The sequence below is a fragment of the Prionailurus viverrinus genome, chromosome X (assembly GCF_022837055.1).
Source record: "Prionailurus viverrinus isolate Anna chromosome X, UM_Priviv_1.0, whole genome shotgun sequence".
In the NCBI taxonomy this organism is placed as follows: Eukaryota; Metazoa; Chordata; class Mammalia; order Carnivora; family Felidae; genus Prionailurus; species Prionailurus viverrinus.
This window is the reverse complement of record NC_062579.1, coordinates 50494355-50516677: the sequence shown is the minus strand read 5'-3', so window position 1 is coordinate 50516677 and position 22323 is coordinate 50494355. Positions and strand designations below refer to the sequence as shown.

Sequence of the window (22323 nt, the reverse complement as noted above, 5' to 3'; positions counted from 1 at the left end):
TCACTGTCAAGGTCTGAGGAATTTGGAGTAGGAGAAGCAGTAGCTGTCTCCACCTTGTCACTGACCCTAGCCTAGCTTCCCATCTCAGAAGCTCCGTAGGCCTGGGAGAGGATAATGCTGGCTGGAGAAATAGCATCTTTACCCAGTCCTGCTCCTGGATCCTTAGAGAACACATTGGACATGCCAGGCCTCTTAAACACAGGGAATAAAGTACCCTTGGAGGAACATCCCAAACAGAGCAAACATTTGAACAACCCAAGGAGCACAGGGAAGGGTAGCTGCTTCCTCATCTCTCCAGCCCTCCTAGCTCTAACCTCTCACCAGCCTGTGAGCTAACTTCCTATATCCCACCCTACCATGAAGGCTAAAGAATCAGGCCCTGGACTTTCTTGACTGATAAACACAGGCCTACTGGTGGAGAGTCCATGAGCCCCCGAGGGCATCCTGAGGATAGATAAGGGGCTGGACCCAGCTGCCCAGATAATGACTGGCAGATATATGGCACCCAGGCCCACCAGCCTCAAGCTGCCCCTTAGCTAACACAGCCAGTATTTCTGACATTGAAACCTCCCCTCCCCACTCACAACTTAGCCCAAACTTGGCTTAGAGACCTTCCTTCCTATCTACAGTTAGGAGGGCCCCAGTGCCTGGGCTCAGTGTACCTCCCAGTGAGGGCCCAGTTTCCTTCTGAGCCGTTAGTCTGCACCTAGCCTCCCCCATCCTGCCCCCACCATGCCTCCACCTCCCCAGAGGGCTGCCTAACTTGGGGTTGGGGTAAGACCTCAATTACAGAACCACCTGGCATCTTCCTTACAGGAAGCCACCTTCTCAAGGGAACATGAATTTCCTTGGCCTGGCTTGTTTTTCTTTTACAGACCCTCTCTAGGACACAAAGTAGAGCCTATAGCAGCACCTAATCTCAAGAGGAATTTTCTTCCTTGGGCTGATGTCCTAGGAAGAGGTGGGGAAGTCAGGAAGCTGAGGGCTTCTGAACTAAGAGTGCCACAGGGGATTAGGGCTCTGAAGACATAGGAGGGAGAAGATAGGATTTCAGATTTGGGGAAATGAGGCTGTTGAATCACAGGGATAGAGTCCTTAAGGAAATACTTCCCTCTCCCTGGTAGCCTCCCTATTCCTCAATCTCTGTCGACCTCCAGTGGCCAGCCCAGTATTTGCATTCCAAATGCTGACCTAGCACTAAACCTGGCCACTTACAGCCCAACAGGAAGTAGGAGACACTGCCAGCTTTGGGTGCTGGCCTGGGCTGAGCTAAGCCAAGAACATCCTTTCTTATCCTCCCCATCTTCCCTTTCAGTACTGTAAATCCAATCTCTCCAGGCCTATATCAGCACCCAGCTCCTCTGGGCAGCTTTCCTGGAAGGTTCTAGAAAACAAGTCTGTTTCTTCCTTTGAACTCCATATCATGACTGTACTTCCTATGATTGGCACTTGAATTGCCATTATTTGTATACCTCCTAGCTCTCCCACTACATACTAACCTAGGGCAGAAATCACTGACTGCTTCTCCTTTATCTTCTACGTGAAGCCAAGCATAAGGATGGGCATAGAGGAGGTGTACAGTGTTAATGGTGATGATGTTGATGATGATGGTGGTGGTAGTGGTGATGTGGTGATATTGGTGACAGCTGCCATCTACTGAGTACCTAATACATTCCACACACTTTGTATTCATTTTCTCATTCAAAAGTCATTTTATATACAGACCAGGAAACTGGCGTTATGAGAAGCCAATTGACTTAAATAATGCCTTACATCTAGTAAGACTGGCAGACTCCAAGGCTTGATGTGGGTCTCTCTGGCTCCAAACTATAGGTATCCCCATCTCCTACATGCCATACACTGTCTTTATCCCTGGAAGGGACATGGGGATGACTATGATTTAGTCCCTGACAACATGGCATGATATGGGCCACAGCAAAGATGATATGCTCCACAGAGCATGGAGGAACTAGCTCTACATCTTTCCAATTTTTCTCTAGTTTGCTCATTTGACAGAACAGATTGCCAAGCCCATATGGGAACTCTCCCAGGTCCCATCACACAAGGAGACTGGGGCCACCTAGGAGACTTCTAAAGACAGTGAGGGCTTGACAAAGTCAAGAATCTAGCAGCACAGAGGAAGAGTCCATCAGAGATTGCTGTCAGTAGAATAAATACCCAGACCCTCCCATGAACAACATGGGTCTGTTAAATTCACAAGCACTGCTGGGACTTCTATGGGAGCCTGGCAGGTGCTGGCATCTGAGGTTTAAAGAGATGAGAGAGACATGTGACTTACTTCCCCTCTCTCCATGCTGAGCCCAGTTAGCTAACAGTGCCAGGCCAACAAGCACTATTGAGTAGAGCACCCATTGATCTGAACCTGAGCCATTTGCCTTTCTCCAGCCTGGTGACCTTAGAGGAAACCCACTCTCACCCTCTCTCTTTCCCCAAGTAAACTCTTCATCTGAGACTCTTTCAGTCACTTTATTTTTAGTAGTCCTTGGTGCAAAGAGTACCTGTTTGAGTTGGAAAGGAAAAAAGCCCATTTTGGGGGGTCAGAGGTGGTTCAAACTACCCTTCCCTTGCCTGCCCCACTACTAGGGTTCTAACAAGGCCGTGGGTTAGAGTTGACAGCCTTGGAAAGTAGGATGCTTAGTTTCCCAGGCACATTCTACAAGGGGCAGAACTTGCAGGTTTCATGCTGGACTTTCCATGGACAGTTTATTAAGGGGTTTCTATGGCCAAAGTGGCTGAGTGGTAACACCTGCTTTTAAAAATGCCCAGTCTGAAATGACCAGAGCCAAGAAATAAAGCACAGGCCTTGCCTCTGAAATCTATTTTTCCCCCCTCACATTTGTGCAAAACACAAGTGCTTCCTGTAAGAAATCTCAGCCCTGCTACTAGGGCCTCCCAGGGCCACTGCTGGGCAGAAGCACTGTGATCATCCTCTAGAAGCGTATGTGCCCTCACCAGGCAACCCACCTTCCATCAGCAGCAAACAACCTCATTCCCAGCCTTAGCTGATTGCTAAGACTTATGGGTGTGCATGTACCCCACCACACAGGATGTTTGCACTCCAGGAGCTCATTAGGGAAGTTGGACTCACACACTGCCACCTAGCACATAGCAAAACTTATACTTCCGGAAATAATGACTCCAGGAGCCTTGACTGAAGGCATGCAGCCTAGCAATCTATCCTGGCACCCTAAATGATCCCAGGGATGAAATCAAACCCCAGGTCAGTGGTGCTAAAATGGGAATTGTGGGGACACACATCATCACACACAAATCAACAGACCACCATGGATGGGGCAATGGTGTCACACAGTATTGGGTGGCCTAATGGCGTTCACCATGAGGGAATGGGAGCCCAAATCATAGAGCTGTTGTGAGGGTTAAATGGATGATATATGTGAAATATTTATACAGCATGCACCATAGATGTGTTAGCCCTTATTAATTGTCTTTTTGCCCTCTTCAAATATTTATTAGCCAATTTGTATTTCTTCTCAGCTTTACATATTCCTCTCCTTTGCCTTTGTGGTTTTCTTCTTATTAACTTGTAAGAATAATTTTTCTGTTAAGAATACTAAGTATTTGGGGTGCCTGGGTGGTGCAGTTGGTTGAGCATCCGACTCTTGATCTTGGCTCAGGTCATGATCTCACAGTTCATGAGTTTGAGCCCCACGTCGGGATGTGTGCTGATGGTGCCTGCTTAAGATTCTGTCTTTCCTTCTTTCTGCCCCTCCCCCCACCTCTCAAAATAAATAAATAAACTTAAAAAAAAGAATATCAATTATTTGTTGAAACTCTCTTGGACTTGGACCCCAAATTATTTTTATTATGTTTTTGATTTTCAGATTATTCCTTATTACAGCTTTGTTGAGAAATAATTTAGAAACCATAAAATTCACTCCTTTAAAATGTACAAATCAGTACATTTTAGTATATTTGTATAGTTGTGAAAACATCATTATTATCTAATTTCACAACACTTAATCATGCCCCAAGTACCATATCCATTAGCACCCATTCCCCACTCCCCATTCCTTTCTCCCCCCAGCCCCTGGCAACTAATAATCTATTTTCTGTCTTGGTGGATTTGCCTATTCTAAACATTTCATATAAATGGAATCATACAATATGCCATATTTCGTGACTGGCTTCTTTCATGTAGCCAGTTTTTGAGGTTTGTCAATGTTGTAGTACATTGCCACATAATATTTCATTGCATGGATATACCACACAATTTTTTGGCATTCATCAGTTGAACATTTGGGTTGTTTCTACTCTTTAGATACTATGAATAGTGCTGCTATGAACATTCATGCACAAAATTTTGTGTGGACATATGTTTACATTTTTCTTGCTTACATATACCTGGAAGTGGAATTGCTGAGTCATGTGGTAATTCTATAACTGTTTTAGGAACTGCCATATTGTTTTCTGAAGCAACTGTACCATTTTACATTCTCACCAACAATATATAAAGGTTTCAATTTCTCCACATCCTCCCCAACATTTATTTCCTTTCTTTGTGATTACAGTTATCTTAGTGGGTGTGAAGTGGCATCTCACTGTGGTTTTGATTTCTCTGATAACTGGCGATGTTGAGAACATTTTCATGTGCTTAAAGCACATTTTTGTTATTTTGATGAAGTACAATTTATCATGTTTTTCTTTTGTTGCTTATGTTTTTGACATCACATCAAGAAACCACTGTATGACCCAAGGTCTCAAAGATTTACTCCAAAATTACTTCTAAGAGTTTTATAGTTTTACGTCTTACATTTAGATTGATCCATTTTGAGTTCATTTTAGTGTTTGGTATGTATTAGGGTTCCAACCTCATTTTTTTTTTCTGGATATTCAGGTATCCTAGCACTTTTGTTGAAAAGACTTTTATTTATTTATTTTTATTTAGATTCAGTTTGGTTACTATATAGTGTAGTATTTGTTTCGGGAGTAGAATTTAGTGGTTCATTATTTGCATACAACACCCAGTGCTCATCCCAACAAGTGCGCTCTTCAATGCCCATCACTCATTAAGCCATCCCAGCTACCTCCCCTCCATCAACCTTCAGTTTGTTTTCTGTATTTCTGTATTTCTGTATTTCTGTCTCTTATGGTTTGCCTCCCTCTCTGTTTTTATTTAATTTTTCCTCACCTTCCCTATGTTCATCTGTTTTGTTTCTTAAATTCCACATTAGAGTGAAATAATATATTTGCCTTTCTCTGATTTATTTCACTTAGCGTAATACACTCTAACCATGTTGTGTTATGCCCAGAATTCGTGATCCCCAAAAGACCACTAGGGAGCCGAGTCCAATGCAAAAGCAAAAGAGCCTTTATTCGAGCTAGCTTGAGCTCAGTCCCTTACCTGCAACGACGCAGCGGTGAGATACCAGGGAGAGAGAGCGAGTTTCAAAAGCACAAAGGTTTTATAGGGGTCTAGGGGCAGTTGGTGAGGTAATGGCTGTGGCCTCAGCCGATTGGCTGGGGAAGGGTCGGAGTCCTGTTATGCAGGTCGCTGGGCGTGTTTTGATCAGGAAGTTTGAACGGGTGAGCAGGAGGTTACTCAAGGGGAGGAGGCGCGGTCTGAGGTTTCTGCGATTTTCCCAGAAAAGGGGTCATGTTGGGGACATAGTCACTCAAGGTGGAGAACACAGAACAAGATGGAGTCGGCCGGCGTAGGCCCGCCCTTTCATTCCCCCCTTGTCATGTAGCTTACGGACCCAATCATGGGACCGGCTGCATTTATGGTGACAAGGGGAACAGAGTTTGGAGATTTATGCAAAGTTCTGGGAAGCAAGTGTCCCTGGGGTGGCTCTGGGAGGTCTGATTAAGTATTGTCTCCGAGCTGGTGTCTATGATCTGCCAGGTGATGTTTTGGGGGGCGTGGGGACTCCCGGCAGCATGAGCAATGACAAGCAGAGTTAACAGAGTTACCGATATTAGGTGGATCGAATGCGCTGTAGCTTGAGCTTGAGCGGGTTGTGTTGGTCCCAACTGATGGCCCATCGTGTGAGGAAGTCCTTCTGGATCGAGGGGGGGTCCGCTGGCCGAACGTGGGTGTGATGGACCCAGGTCGTGATGCCGTCTACTTTGAGAGCGGTGGGGGTTGTCAGCACCACGATGTAGGGTCCCTTCCAGCGCGGCTCGAGGGTCTCTCGGTGGTGCCTCTTGACATAGACCCAGTCTCCCGGCCTGTACTGATGAGGTGTCGGGGTCGGGCCAGCCTCGTAGATGGCATGGAGGCGCGGCCAAATGTCCTCGTGCGCCCTCTGGAGCCCTCTCAAGGAAAGAAAAAGTTCTTGATCTTTAAACTCAGCAATAAGTTCAGCTCGAAGGCTGGGAATAACAGGGGGTGGCCTGCCAAACATGATCTCGTAGGGAGTAAAACCCAGAGTGTAAGGAGTGTTTCTAACCCGGTAAAGGGCGTACAGTAGGAGAGTCACCTAGTCCCCGCCAGTCTCCATGGTTAATTTGGTAAGGGTCTCTTTTAGGGTTCTATTCATTCCTTCTACCTGTCTTGCGCTCTGGGGCCTATAAGCACAATGTAATTTCCAGTTTGCCCCCACCGCCTTGGCTACTGCCTGTGTTACCTGCGAGATAAAAGCTGGTCCATTGTCTGATCCTACCATGGCAGGAAAACCATACCTGGGTAAGATGTCTTCTAGTAGCTTCTTAGCCACCGTCTGAGCCGTTTCATGCTTGGTTGGGTATGCCTCCACCCAGCCAGAGAAGGTGTCTGTAAATACTAAAAGATATTTATAACCATACTTTCCTGGTTTGACTTCAGTGAAGTCGACTTCCCATTGGGCCCCCGGTCTGGTGCCTCTGAGCCTGGTTCCTTTTTTATTTGATGTGTCTCTTGCGTTGGTGAGTTGGCAGGTCTTGCAGGCAGATACAACTTGCTCTATTTTGGTGTCCTGTTGGTAAATCTTGATTCCGGCATGTCGGATTAAGTCTTTTAATTTTCGGGCCCCCATGTGAGTAGACCGATGCATGTGCTCTAATATTGAGACTCCGAGCTGGTCTGGCAGCACGAGCTCCTTGTTAGGTGTATACCACCATCCCTTTATCTCCTGGGCCATGGGGAGTTTCTTGATCCTCTGTAACTCCTCCTGGGAGTATTTGGGCTGGTCTGGTAAAACTGGGTCTCCCGGGTCTGGTAGTTGTATGGTCATGGTGGGGACTGGAGTAAGGGCTACTGCCTTGGCTGCCTGGTCAGCCTTTCGATTACCTCTAGCTACTGGGTTATCAGCTTTTTGGTGCCCTTGGCAGTGGATAATGGTTAGCTTGGCAGGAAGCCATAAGGCCGTAAGCAGGTTAAGTATCTCCTGCTTATTTTTTATAGTCCGTCCTTCTGCCGTCAGTAACCCCTTCTCCTGATAAATTTCCCCATGAATATGAGCTGTGGCAAATGCATAACGGCTGTCTGTGTAGATGTTGAGCCGTTTTCCAGCTCCCAGCATCAGCGCCTTGGTGAGGGCTATGAGCTCTGCTCGCTGGGCTGACGTTCCGGAGGGTAGAACCTCCGCCCATACGGTGTCGGTTTCGGTGACCACCACTGCACCCGCATACCTGTGTCCGTCTCGCACAAAGCTGCTGCCATCAGTGAACCAAGTAGCCTCAGCATCGGGGAGGGGCCGGTCGGTCAGGTCCATCCGGAATCCATGTACTTGTTCCAGGATTCCCGCACAGTCATGTAATGGAGAACCTAGGTCAGGGTCGGGCAGCAGGGTTGCAGGATTGAGGCTGCACTGGGGTGGAACCGCACTCGTGGAGGGTTGAGTAGGAGGCTCTGGTAATGAGTCACACGTGTGTTGCTCATCCGTCTATCAGGAGGCTGTTTCAGGACCCCTTCAATGGCGTGTGGGGTCGTGATCCAGATCTCCTGTCCTAGGGTCAGTTTGTCTGCGTCCTTGACTAGGAGTGCTGTCGCCGCAATAATTCTTAGGCACGGCGGCCAGCCGGCAGCCACTGGGTCTAGTTTCTTAGACAGGTAAGCCACTGGGCGGTTCCAGGGGCCTAAGGCTTGAGTTAGAACCCCTTTTGCTATTCCCTTATGTTTGTCTACAAAGAGGTGGAAGGGCTTCGTAATATCTGGTAGGCCCAGGGCTGGGGCACTTAGGAGGGCCTTTTTTAACTGACTAAAGGCAATTTCTTCTTTTTCAGTCCATTTAAATGTTTTCCCCTCTTTGGTAGCTTCATATAGGGGCCTGGCAATCTCAGCAAAACCTGGAACCCAGAGGCGGCAGTAGCCGGCTGATCCTAGGAATTCCCTCACTTCTCTTCAGGAGGTGGGAGTAGGGATCTTTAGGACAGTTTCTTTTCTGGCATCTGATAACCACCACTGTCCGCCCTCCAGGATATATCCCAGGTAACTTACCCTCTCCCTGCATATCTGAGCCTTCTTCGCGGATGCCCGGTACCCTAAGGCCCCCAGGGTAGCCAGCAGGTCCCGGGTCCCTCGCTCACAGTCTTTGGCCATGTCGGCAGCAATCAGGATGTCATCTACGTACTGTAGAAGGGTGAGGCCAGGGTGCTCCCTTCTGTACTCACCCAGGTCCTCGTGTAGTGCCTCGTCGAAGATGGTGGGTGAATTTTTGAATCCCTGAGGTAGCCGTGTCCAGGTGAGTTGCCCACTGTAGCCCTCCTCCGGATCATGCCACTTGAAAGTGAACAAAGGTTGGCTCTGGGGTGCCAGCAGAAGACTGAAGAAGGCATCCTTTAAATCTAGTACAGTATACCAGACCCTGGAGGGCGCCAAGGAGCTCAAGAGAGTATATGGGTTGGGAACAGTTGGGTGTATGTCCGCGACCCTCTTATTTACTTCCCAGAGGTCTTGTACTGGTCGGTAGTCATTTGTGTGAGGCTTTTTGACCGGCAGTAGGGGGGTGTTCCAGGCAGACTGGCAAGGAACTAGTACCCCTAGGCTTCGTAGTCTCCAGATGTGTGGCTGGATCCCCTTCCGGGCCTCCTGAGACATGGGGTATTGTTTGATCCTTAGTGGACTCTCTCCTGGCTTGAGCTCTACCAGGACTGGGGTCCTGTGAGTGGCTAGTCCTATCCCCCCCGTCTCTGCCCAAACCGAGGGGAATTCTTGTAGCCATCTGTCTATATTATCCTCTCTCGGGAGCGCCTCCTGGTGGAGGCGGTATTCATCCTCCAGTTTCATGGTCAGTACCTGGATGGGGTGGCCCTTGCCATCGGTGACCTGAGGCCCCCCCTTGTCTGAAAGTTATCTGAGCTCCAATCTTGGTCAGTAAGTCCCGTCCTAACAGCGGGTAGGGGCATTCTGGTATTACCATAAAGGAGTGGGATACCCGGCCCGTTCCCAAATCTACTGTTCTTTGGGTAGTCCATGAATACTGGCTCATACCAGTTGCCCCTTGCACCCAGGACTTCTTGCTGGCTAGTTTTCCTTGTGGGGTGCGGAGGACCGAATGTTGTGCTCCGGTGTCGACAAGGAAGTCAACAGGGGTCTCCTCCACTTTAAGAGTTACCCTGGGTTCGGGGAGAGGTTCCGAACCCTGACTCCCCTAATCACTTAGTTCATCTAACTCTAAGACTTTTACTCGATCAGTCTTGCTTCCCTTCCCGTCGGCCCTTTTTGGACAATCTCGGGCCCAATGCCCTATCTCCTTGCAGTATGCGCACTGATCCTTCTGCAGCCTCTGCTTCCCCCCCTTGGTGGTTCCTTTACCTTTTCTTGCGTCGTCTGCCAGCTGCCAGAGACGGCGGTCTCGTTCCTCGGGGGAGTCAGCAGTGGTAGCTAGTAGTATTCTGGCCAGGTCTTGAGTCTGCTTACTGCTGGCAGCCACCATGGCGCCAGCCTGCTTGTCCCCAGGAGGCTCCCAGTTGTTATATACCTTTTCAGCTACCACCAGTAAGTCCTGCAGACTTTTTTCTCCTAGTCTATTTTCTGTAATTTTCTCCTAATGTCTATGGCCGATTGGTTTACAAAGGCCATGATAACAGCTGCCTTGCTTTCTGGAGCCTCTGGATCCATGGGGGTATAGGTATGGAATGCCTCCACGATCCGTTCTAAAAAGGCAGCCGGAGATTCATCTTTTCCCTGTTGTACATTTCCTACCTTGGCCAAATTGGTTGGCTTTCTAGCAGCCATTCGGAGACCCCCCCATTAGAGTCTGGGGGTAGACCCGGAGCCTCTCCTTACCTTCTGCTGTGTTGAAATCCCACTGGGGCCGAGTTAAGGGGAAGGAGGCATCTATCTGAGCCTGGTTGGTGGTGGGATTCCCGTCTGTGCCCGGAACTAGTTTTCGGGCCTCATTGAGGATTCTTTCTCTTTCTTCAGTCGTGAACAGGACCTGCAAAAGCTGCTGGCAATCGTCCCACGTGGGCTGATGGGTAAAAAGAACAGATACTAATAAATCAATAAGCCCTGCTGGTTTCTCGGAAAACTTAGGATTCTGAGCTTTCCAATTGTAGAGGTCACTAGTGGCGAAAGGCCAATAGTGATGGGGCTGATTCCCCTCCACGTCTGGGGGTCCAGTGGCTCGCAGGGGCAGAATAGTGGAGTCGGCGGCAGAGGTGGATTGCTCCCTCTGAGCCCTTTGTCTGGTAAAGGGCGGGCTTCCCACTGGAGCGTTTCCGCTTCCCACTCTCGGAACAGAGTCTGCCTCCCCCGGAGGGGGAGGATGGTGTTCTTCCAGCATCCTAGAGGGGTTATATGGGGGAGGAAAAATTAATTCTTCTTCAGTACCCCCCTGTAAGACAGGGTAGAGGGGTGCTGAAGGCTGGATAAGACTTTTCTTCTTCTTTGTCCCCTGCAAAGCAAGAATGGGCTTTGGTTCCAGAGGGAGCAGGGCTAGGAAGGGCTTAAGCCAAGAGGGTGGGTAGAGGCGTAGTCTGAGTCTGTCCCATAACGTCTGTCCAGTAAGTCCACAGAGAAACACAAAAACAGACAAACAGAGGGCCCCTAGAAAGTCTTCCAACTCCATGGAAGCAAAACTGAAAGCTAGCTTAGACCTTTGAGGGGATTCCACGTCCCTCCAAAGACGACGGCCTCACGCCGACCAGCGGGAGCGACCCGCCTCATCTCAGACCTTTGAGGGGATTCCACGTCCCTCCAAAACAGATGAGGGGATTCCACGTCCCTCCAGAAGGGAGAATCGGAACATCTTCCGAAACTCCCGGCCCGTGGTCCTCCAGTGCGTCCACTTAGACCGCGTCGGGCACTACCTTAATTCCAGAAATGAGCTCACACAGAAAAGACAGAACAAACAGACACTAACTGTGGCCAGTCAGGCTCTCCGGGTCGGGGGTCCCTCGGGGGTCTTGGGTATCCCGGACGAGCCCCCAAATGTTATGCCCAGAATTTGTGATCCCCAAAGACCACTAGGGAGCCGAGTCCAATGCAAAAGCAAAAGAGCCTTTATTCGAGCTAGCTCGAGCTCAATCCCCTACCTGCACTGACGCAGCGGTGAGATACCAGGGAGAGAGAGCAAGTTTCAAAAGCACAAAGGTTTTATAGGGGTCTAGGGGCAGTTGGTGAGGTAATGGCTGTGGCCTCCGCCGATTGGCTGGGGAAGGGTCATGGCCTCGGCCGACTGGCTGGGGAAGGGTCGGAGTCTTGTTACGCAGGTCACTGGGCGTGTTTTGATCAGGAAGTTTGAACGGGTGAGTGGGAGGTTACTCAAGGGGAGGAGGCGCGGTCTGAGGTTTCTGCGATTTTCCCGGAAAAGGGGTCATGTTGGGGACATAGTCACTCAAGGTGGAGAACACAGAACAAGATGGAGTCGACCGGCGTAGGCCCGCCCTTTCAGTTGCAAATGGCAAGATTTCATTCTTTGTGATCCTTTAGTAATAGTCATGTACATATGAATATATGTATTGTATGTATGTATATATTTATATGTATGTATATTCACCACTTTATCTTTATCCATTCATCAGCCGATGGACATTTGGGCTCTTTCCATAGTTTGGCTATTGTTGATAGCACTGCTATAAACATTGGGGTGCATGTGCCCCTTCAATTCAACATTTTTGTATACTTTGGATAAGTACCTAGTAGTGCAATTGCTGGGTCATAGGGTAGTTCTATTTTATTTTTAACTTTTTTAGGAGCCTCAATACTGTTTTCCAGAGTGGATGCATCAGTTTACATTCCCACCAACAGTGCAAAAGAGTTCCCCTTTCTCCACATCCTTGCCAACATCTGTTGTTTCCTGAGTTGTTAATTTTAGCCATCTGACAAGTGTGAGGTGGTATCTCATTGTAGTTTTGATTTGTAGTTCTCTGATGACAAGTGATGTTGAGCATCTTGAAAAGACTTTTCTTTTGCCATTCAGTTGTCCTGGCACCCTTGCTGAAAATCAATTGACCATACATGTGAATATTTATTTTATCATATCCCATTTATCTGTATGTTTATTCTTGTGCCCATATGATACCGTCTTGATTACTATAGCTTTGTAGTAAGTTTTGAAGTTGGAAAGCATGAATCGTCTAACTTTGTTTCTCTCTTTCAATATTGTTTTGCTTATTCAGGGTCCATAGCATTTCATATAGATTTTAGGATCTGCTTGTCAAATCTGCAAAACAAAGCCAGCTGGGATTTTCATAGGGATTCCACTGAAACTGTACATCAATTTAAGAATTAACTTTACAATATTAAGTTTTCCATTAAGTTATAAACACAGAGTATGACTTTCCACCTATTTAGGTCTTCTTTAATTTCTGACAATAACACTTTGTGGTTTTCAGACTATAAGTCTTTCACTTCTTTTGTTAACTTTACTAGTATTTTATTCTTTTGATGTTATCATAAATGAGATTATTTTTTAAATTTTATTTCAGATTTCTCATTGATGGTATATAGAAATACACATTTTTGTACATCGATCTTGTATCCTGCAACTTTGTTTAATTCATTTGTTACTTTTATAGGGTTTCAGTAGATTTGTTATGCTTTTTTATACATAAGATTATGTACTCTGTAAATAGAGATAAATATTTACTTTTTCTTTTGTTATCTAGATATCTTTTATTTATTTTTCTTTCCATATTTCCTTGGCTAGAGCTTCCAGTAAAATGTTGAAAAGAAGTGGCAAAAGCAGACATCCTTGTCTTTTTTCTGAACTTCGGGAAGAATTCAATCTTTCACCATTAAATAGGATGTTAATTGTGAGTTTTTTTGGTAGATGCCCTTTATCTGGTTGAAAATAGTTCCCTTCTCATCCTAGTTTATTGAGTTCTGTGTATTTTATTTATTATGAAAGGATAATAAATTTTATCAAGCACTTCTTGTGTATCTATGGAAAAGATCATGTAGTTTTTGTCCTTAATGTGGGTGTTAAATAAACCTTTTATTCCAGGAGGAAATTCCACTGGTTTATACTGCTTAATCATTTTTATTTATATGTTACTGGATATGGTTTGGTCCATTGTTTTCTTATGATGTCTTTGTCTAGTTCTAATATCAGTAACATTTATTTCATTGGGTGAGTTGAAAAGTATTCCCTTCTTGGGGCGCCTGGGTGGCGCAGTCGGTTAAGCATCCGACTTCAGCCAGGTCACGATCTCGCGGTCCGTGAGTTCGAGCCCCGCGTCGGGCTCTGAGCTGATGGCTCGGAGCCTGGAGCCTGTTTCTGATTCTGTGTCTCCCTCTCTCTCTGCCCCTCCCCCGTTCATGCTCTGTCTCTCTCTGTCCCAAAAATAAATAAACGTTGAAAAAAAAATTAAAAAAAAAAGAAAAGTATTCCCTTCTTGTATTAGGATTCTACAAAGAAATAGAACCAATATTGTATATTTACTAATTGACTTATTCACTTATGCAGTCATGAAGGCTGGCATGCCCAAAATCTGCAGAGCTGGTGTCCCAATTCAAAAGCCTTCAAGAAGGAAGAGATGATGTTCTAGTTTGAAGGCTGGCAGGTAGGAAAATTCTTTTATTGGGGATAAAATCAAGTAATATTGGGGAGATAAGCCCTTTATTCTATTTAGGCCTTCAAGTGATTAGATGAGGTCCACCCACATTATGGAAGGCAATCTGCTTTACTCAGTCTAATGATTTAAATGTTAATCTCATCCAGAAACACCTTCACAGACATTCCCAGAATAATGTTTGACCAAATATCTAGGCACTCCATGACCCAATAAAGCTGGCACATAAAACTATCTGTCACAAGCCTACCCTTTATCAGTTTGGCACCCATATTCATCTTCTTAAACCATATTTAAACTCCAAATAAAGACAACAATGAGGTTATTGACAATTCCACCAGCACAATAAAATTATTCTGCTACAACCAAAAGCACACTAACACCTTTCCCAGATGAAAGGGTGAAGTCCTTGAGTGATATTTACTCTCACCATGATATCCTCATAACTTAAATAATATGATGTAAATTTATAATACTGATACTAAAATCTTCCTCTACCTTTCTCTTGTCATTGAATTTAGAATGCACCCAGATAATCCAACATGCTCTCTTCATCTCAAGCTCATTAACTTACTCACACTTGCAGAGATAGATTCTTTTTCCAAATAAGGTAACATTTGTAGTTTACATAGTCTTAGGGCATGGACATATATTTTTGGTGGCTACCATTCAGGCCAGTACAGTGGATAAAGGGATGGAGGGAATGGGGTGAAGAGCAAGGTTCAGAGAAGGTATAAGGAGGGACTGTCCTGTTGTGTTTGACTCAGGGACCTTCATCACCATCACAAACATTTATTGTGTGATTACATGTACCAAGCTCCATGCTAAGTCCTTTATGTACATTATATCATTAAAGTGGTCCAACCCTCTGAGTTGTTACTTTTACTATCCCCATTTGCCAAGGAGGAAGCTGTGGTACAAACAAGTTAAGCAACTTGACCATGCTCACATAGCCAGGAAATGGTGAGCCTGCTTACTAGCCGTCTGGCTTCAAATCCAGTATCCCTAATCACAATGCTGAGCTTCCCCCTCAGCCAGGCCTGGTAATTAGGATTCAAGGCACTTGCCATGGTTTTATAAGCATCTTCATATGATTTTTGGGAGCCTGGGCTCTGAGATTGAGTAGGCTTGAGTTTCCATTCTTTCTCTGTCCCTTATTACTTATGTGATCTCCCTGAGCTTCTGTTGGCCCTATGATAAACTGGAGAAATCGTTTACTCATGCCCACAATGTGCCAAGAAAATACACAATTTACACATTGCCCACAATGTGCCAAGGAAATAACACTTACCTATCAGGAAGCTGTGCAGATCGAAGAGTTCATGTGTATAAATATTCTGGCACATACTATAGGTTTAGCAAATAGTGGCTATTATTATTGTTGTATAGTTACAGTTTTTTGAGAAAGAGAGAAAGACATAGGGGGAAATGACCAAGAGGTCTTACATTTGGAGTGAGACCAGATGGAGTTCCCAAGACCTAGGCTGATTCAAATGCCAGGAAGGCAATAGTACAGTCAGGCAGAGAAAAGCTAGGATCCTTGGCTGGGCTCTGGAGACTGACAGGAGGGCTACAGAATGTCATATCAGCTTGAATTTACATTAGGTGAACACATGAGGGCGTGTGCTCCTCACAACAGGCGGGCTCAGAGACTCCCAGAGAAGCCCCAGGCTCTGGCTCCCTTGTTTCCATCTCTAGGGCAACAAGCCCAGGCCCTGTGACTGAGAAGGAGGCTGATGGAGGGAGAGTGGAGGCATAGGAGTTTAACAGGGTCTTCTCTGGTGCACAAAAGACACCTTATATTGACCCACTGAAAGGAATAAAAAGGAAAGTAGAACTGGTTCAGCATGTTTGGGGGTTGAGTGGAGAGGGAAGAGGTCACAATACAGAGGGTTGAAATTACCTCTTGGCCTCCAGGCTAGGCAGGTAAACAACATCAGTCTATTACACACACACACACACACACACACACACACATGCACATACACACACGTATGCACACACACAGAAATTATGAGGGAGTCCCAGATTTAGGGAGGGGAGCATGAGTGAGGCATGAGAATGACCAGCCAGGAGCGTTTTGAGTTACACTAGATCTCAGTCTTCATGTTATAATTTTGAAAAATAAAGACAGTAAAGCTTCATGTCTCTATAAGGTTAGCATGTGGACAAAGCTAAGCTGATAGTTGTAGTGAGAAAGATCTGATGAAATTAAGCCTGTTCTGAGGTTAGGAATCTCAAAGAAGTTCTAGCCTGAATAATATGGTTTAAACTTCAGAATTAGGGAAGCAAGGAATGGTAGCAATATGCACCAGCTTTAGAGTTAGGCACATTCACTGCACACTTGCTAGCACTGTGGCCTTGGGCAAGTTTATAAACTCTTTAATTTGTTCCATCTTTCAAATAGGCATAATAATAATAGTACTACTAGATAAGAGTTAAGTAAGATACTGGGTATAGAAGTATCTGGCACACAGCACATGCCTAGAAAATGCTGGTTCGGCAGCTATCCATAAGGGGTCTTGAAAAATAACTTCAATATGAAGTTTTGGGGACCTTGAGGCAGGTTGTTCTACTTGGGATCAGTAACCTACTGTTGGAAGATAAAACCTATGTAGGATGGACCTTGTCTAGATAACTTTAGGAACCTTCCACCCCTGAGCAAGGCATTGTGGGAGGTACAAAAAGATCTAGATCTCATCAGTCAAGTCCCAGCTCAATTGCCACCTCCTTGGAGAAATTTCTCTAACCATCCAGACTAAATTAGTGCCACTCCCCCAACCCTAGTCATTGCCTAGGCCTCTGTCTTGTTTTATTTTCTTTATAACAGTTATCACAGTATGAAATTACCATTTTCCTTATGTGCTTACTTTCTGGCACGCACACACACAAAAACTCAGTAAAATTTGTTGCTGTGATGTATAAGAAATGGACCCTAGCATCAAAGACCTTATGATACAGCTGTAAGAGTAACTGAGGGCTCATGTGCCAAGGTCAGGAGCTTACTTCCCCCCAAGAGGTATGAGTTCTAGGAATTGTTGGGTCTTGAGTGAGGCTTTGAAGGATGAATAACATTTGAAAAAGTGGAGATAAATAAGGAGAGAGGAGTTAATGAATGACAACAGCAACAGCAGTTCTCATTTTCTGAACACCACCATGTTAACATACCTGGTTCTCAGACCTGCAGCAGAGCAGTGAGTAAGCCAGAAGAGACTCTGGCTCTGAAATGGCACTCACATCACAGTGAGAGGAGACAGGATCCTTTCAGATAGTAATCAATACTATGGAAAGGAAAATGGAGACAGAGGTGGGTGGGTTTCCTTTAGAGGTAGCCATCAGGGGGACTTTGAAAAGGCCATGTCTGAGCTAAGATCAGAATGGCTTAAAAAAATCAGGCACACAAATTCCAGTCCACTGTTCTATGCACAAGGCTCATGTCTCCTGCATTCACCTCTTCTCTTTCTCTGTCATCCTCTGATCTTTCCCCAGAGCTTTTTTTTTTTTTTTTTTTTTTTTTTGCTTCTTCTGGCCATTCTCTACTCCTTTTATTATAAATCAGTCCAGGCTTTCAAAGCCTCTTTCAATTTTCCTTTATTTAGTACCAATTAAACAACACAAAAAGCTCCAAATCAATCCAGAAAACTCAAGCCTCTTAGAAGGAGGAAGAGAATGGGGAAAGACAGTGAATCCTCATGCCTGATTTTTCCCTGTCACACTAGTGATATCAAAATAAAAATAGCAATCTCTCAGGGATGCTGCAGGGATTGTCTTACCTAGTACATAGTAGGTACTTAGAACACGTTAATTCTCTTCTCTTCCATCCTCCTTGATATTTTCAAGCACTAAGTGTCTATTTTTGTTATATGTTCATCATAGGATAAGTGAAAGACCTTGTAAAGTAGAGGAAAAGGAAAGAATAGCAATCACTTTCACAAATTGCCCATAGCTCAAGGTTAACAACTATTTAAATTTTTGGTGTATTTTTTGTAGGATTTTTCCAGGTTTCCTTCTTTAAAAAAACAGATTTACTGAGATATACTTTGGCTACCATGAAGTCCACCTTTTTGAAGTGTGCAATATAATTTCTTAGCATATTCCCAAAGTTGTGTGATAATCATCACTATCTAATTTTAGAACATTTCACCACCCCACAAAGAAACTTTGCACTCATTAACAGTCACTTCCATTTACCCCAACCTCCTGGCCAGTCCTAACTAACCATTAATTTACTTTCTGTCTTTATAGACCTACGTATTCTGAAATTTTTATAAAAATGAAGTCTCTTGTGTCTGGCTTTACTTAGCATGATTTCAAGGTTCATCCATGTTGTAGTATATATTGATAATTCGTTCCTCTGTATGGCCCAATAATATTTTGTTGCATGGATCGCACATTTTGTTTATACATTCTGCAGTTGATAGACACTTGGGTTATTTCCATTTTTGACTGTTATGAATAATGCTACTGTTCAGTTTTTATGCAGGTACATATTTTCATTTTTCTTGAATATTGGATATACCTAGAATTGAACTTTCTGGGTCATGTGGTACCTGTTTAACATTTTGAGGAACTACCAGACTATCAGTGTTTCTTCATAGTTACGGTAATGCTGTAACACAACCACGTGTACTAGCTTTCTGAGACGTTCTTATTCTTTTCCCCTAGTTTCTTAGTAAAATTTATTTTTTCAAGTGTCCTTTAAAAAATGCATTTGAGAACCATATTATCCTCTCAAAAGATGCAGAGAAAGCATTTAACAAAATACAGCATTCTTTTTTTTTTTTTGATAAAAACCCTCAAGAAAGTAGGGATAGAAGGATCATACCTCAAGATCATAAAAGCCATATATGAATGACCCAACGCTACTATCATCCTCAATGGGGAAAAACTGAGACCTTTCTCCCTAAGGTCAGGAACAAAACAGGGATGTCCACTCTCGACACTGTTATTCAACATAGTATTGGAAGTCTTAGCCTCTGCAATCAGACAACACAAAGAAGTAAAAGGCATCCAAATTGGCCAGGAGGAGGTCAAACTTTCACTCTTCACAGATGACATGATACTCTATATGGAAAACCCAAACGATTCCACCAAAAAACTGCTAGAACCGATCCATGAATTCTGCAAAGTTGCAGGATATAAAATCAACGCACAGAAATCGGTTGCATTCCTATACACCAACAGTGAAGCAACAGAAAGAGAAATCAAGGAATCGACCCCATTTACAATTGCACAAAAAAACATAAAATACCTAAGAATAAATCTAACCAAAGACGTGAAAAATCTATACACTTAAAACTATAGAAAGCTTATGAAAGAGATTGAAGAAGATGCCAAAAAATGGAAAAAGATTCCATGCTCCTGGGTAGGAAGAACAAATATTGTTAAAATGTCGATACTACCCAAAGCAATCTACATATTCAATGCAATCCTTATCAAAGTAACACCAGCATTCTTCACAGAGCTAGAACAAATAATCTTAAAATTTGTATGGAACCAGAAAATACCCCGAATAGCCAAAGCAATCTGAAAAAGAAAACCAGGGAGCCTGGGTGGCTCAGTCGGTTGAGCGTCCAACTTCAATTCAGGTCATGATCTCACAGTCTGTGATTTTGAGTCCCTCATCAGGCTCTGTGCTGACAGCTCGGAGCCTGGAGCCTGCTTTGGATTCTGTGTCTCCCTCTCTCTCTGCCCCTCCCCCACTCATGCTCTGTCTCTCTGTCTCTGTCAAAAATAAACATTAAAAATTTTTTTTAAAAAAGAAAAGAAAACCAAAGCAGGAGGCATCACAATCCCAGACTTCAAGCTATACTACAAAGCTGTAATCATCAAGACAGTATGGTACTGGCACAAGAGCAGACACTCAGATCAATGGAACAGAATAGAGAACCCAGAAATGGACCCACAAACGTATGGCCAACTAATCTTTGACAAAGCAGGAAAGAATATCCAATGAAATAAAGACAGTCTCTTTAGCAAGTGGTGCTGGGAAAACTGGACAGTGACATGCAGAAGAATGAACCTGGACCACTTTCTTACACCATACACAAAAATAAATTCAAAATGGATGAAAGACCTCAATGTAAGACAAGAAGCCATCAAAATCTTCGAGGAGAAAGCAGGCAAAAACCTCTTTGATCTTGGCCACAGAAACTTCTTACTCAACACGTCTCTGGAGGCAAGGGAAACAAAAGCAAAAATGAACTACTGGGACCTCATCAAAATAAAAAGCTTCTGCACAGCAAAGGAAACAATCAGCAAAACTAAAAGGCAACCGACAGAATGGGAGAAGATATTTGAAAACGACATATCAGATAAAAGGTTAGTGTCCAAACTCTATACAGAACTTATCAAACTCAACGCCCAAAAAACAAATAATCCAGTGAAGAAATGGGCAAAAGACATGAATAGACACTTCTCCAAGGAAGACATCCAGATGGCCAACTGACACATGAAAAAATGCTCAACATCACTCATCATCAGATACAAATCAAAACCACAATGAGATACCACCTCACACCTGTGAGAATGGCTAACATTAACAACTCAGGCAACAACAGATGTTGGCAAGGATGCGGAGAAAGAGGATCTCTTTTGCATTGTTGGTGGGAGTGCAAGGTGGTGCAGCCACTCTGGAAAACAGTATGGAGGTTCCTCAAAAAACGAAAAATAGAACTACCCTATGACCCAGCAATTGCACTACTAGGTATTTATCCAAGGGATACAGGTGTACTGTTTTGAAGGGACACATGCACCCCCATGTTTATAGCAGCACTATCAACAATAGCCAAAATATGGAAGGACCCCAAATGTCCATCGATGGATGAATGGATAAAGAAAATGTGGTATATATATACAATGGAGTATTACTTAGCAATCAATAAGAATGAAATCTTGTCATTTGCAGCTACGTGGATGGAACTGGAGGGTATTATGTTAAGTGAAATTAGTCAGAGAAAGACAAAAATCATATGACTTCACTCATATGAGGACTTTAAGAGACAAAACAGATGAACATAAGGGAAAGGAAACAAAAATAATATAAAAACAGGGAGGGGGACAAAACAGAAGAGACTCATAAATATGGAGAACAAACTGAAGGTGGCTGGAGGGGTTTAGAGAGGGGGGATGGGCTAAATGGGTAAAGGGCATTAAGGAATCTATTCCAGAAATCATTGTTTCACTATATGCTAACTAATTTGGACGTAAATTTTAAAAAATAAAATAATAAAATTTAAAAAATGCATTTGAGTCAATAAGGCATGGGCTAAGCCCTAGGAATACAAACATAAATAAAAGCTAGTCATTCCTGTCAATTAACCTACATTCCAGTGGGGAAAGCAAACACATCAAGTTCAATCCCATGTGGTCTGTACTATAGTAAAGAAAGATTTACAAACTATTGAAAGAGCTCAGAGTAAAGGGAGAAAAACTTCCTGTGGGGTGGTAGGGAAGTCTTCCTGGGGGAGGTGACATTTGCAGAGTCTGAAAAGATGAATATGGGTTCATCAGGTCGATGAGGCAGAAGGGGAGGAGGAGGAGAAGAATGCCAAGCAGAGGCAACAAAGTGTGAAAAAAGCATAAAAACATGAAAGGAAATGGCACCCAAGATGCTACAAATAGATTGGTGTGATCAGAATCCCAAGGCAGTTATGATGCTGATAATGTAGGTCAGGGCCAGATTTTGAAGGGCTTTGAATGACATGTAAAGAATGCATAATATAACCTGTATCATTGGAGAGACTCAGAAAAATTTAAGGCCAACAGTAGGCATGGTTAAAATTACAGAGTTTAAAAAATATTTTTAAATCAAAATATTACACATGTATATGGTTAAAAATCAAGGAGCAGAAGTGTTTATTATAACGACCAGCATTCCCTTGCTCCCTTTTTCCTATGTCAGACTCTCTCCTCTTTTGTTTCTCCTGGTAATTAGTTCCTTCATTTATTCCTAATGATAATATACATAAACTGCTATTTCTTGATCTATCAATTTTAGATACAACCTCCCTACTTTTGTTTTTGTGGTATACATGTTATTTTTGTATATTGTACTCCTATCTATATACTCCCATCTTTCAATGGACACTATGCCATTTTACATTTCTATCAGCAATGTTTAAGAGTTTCAATCACTCCTTTACTTTTCTGTGTAGCTTTAGACAATATACTTGTACCTGTATTTCTTGTTTATCAAGTCTAGATAGTATCTCTTGACTCTTCATTCTGTGAGATAAGGATATTAGTGGCCCTGCTTTTCCCTACTGCTTTTCTTTCTACAACCCATTTTCTATCACCTGTATTTTTAATTTTGCATTTTCAAGATTGATATTTGCATTCTGCTCTATAAGCATAATTAAATCTTCCATGATTTCTCTATACATTGATTCAAAATGTTGAAAA

General features: G+C 43.9%; 1 protein-coding gene across 1 annotated transcript; it reads right to left on the bottom strand.

Annotated features, from left to right (window-relative positions):
- Nucleotides 1-5379: 5379 nt before the first annotated feature.
- On the bottom strand, nucleotides 5380-11463 carry LOC125156976 (uncharacterized). The gene is given in 7 exon segments (XM_047843255.1): nucleotides 5380-5383; nucleotides 7243-7726; nucleotides 8572-9238; nucleotides 9240-9928; nucleotides 9931-10150; nucleotides 10152-10689; nucleotides 11440-11463. Coding segments are annotated over 6 exon segments (2601 nt in total). The 5' UTR covers nucleotide 10689; nucleotides 11440-11463.
- Between the last annotated feature and the right edge of the window lie 10860 nt (nucleotides 11464-22323).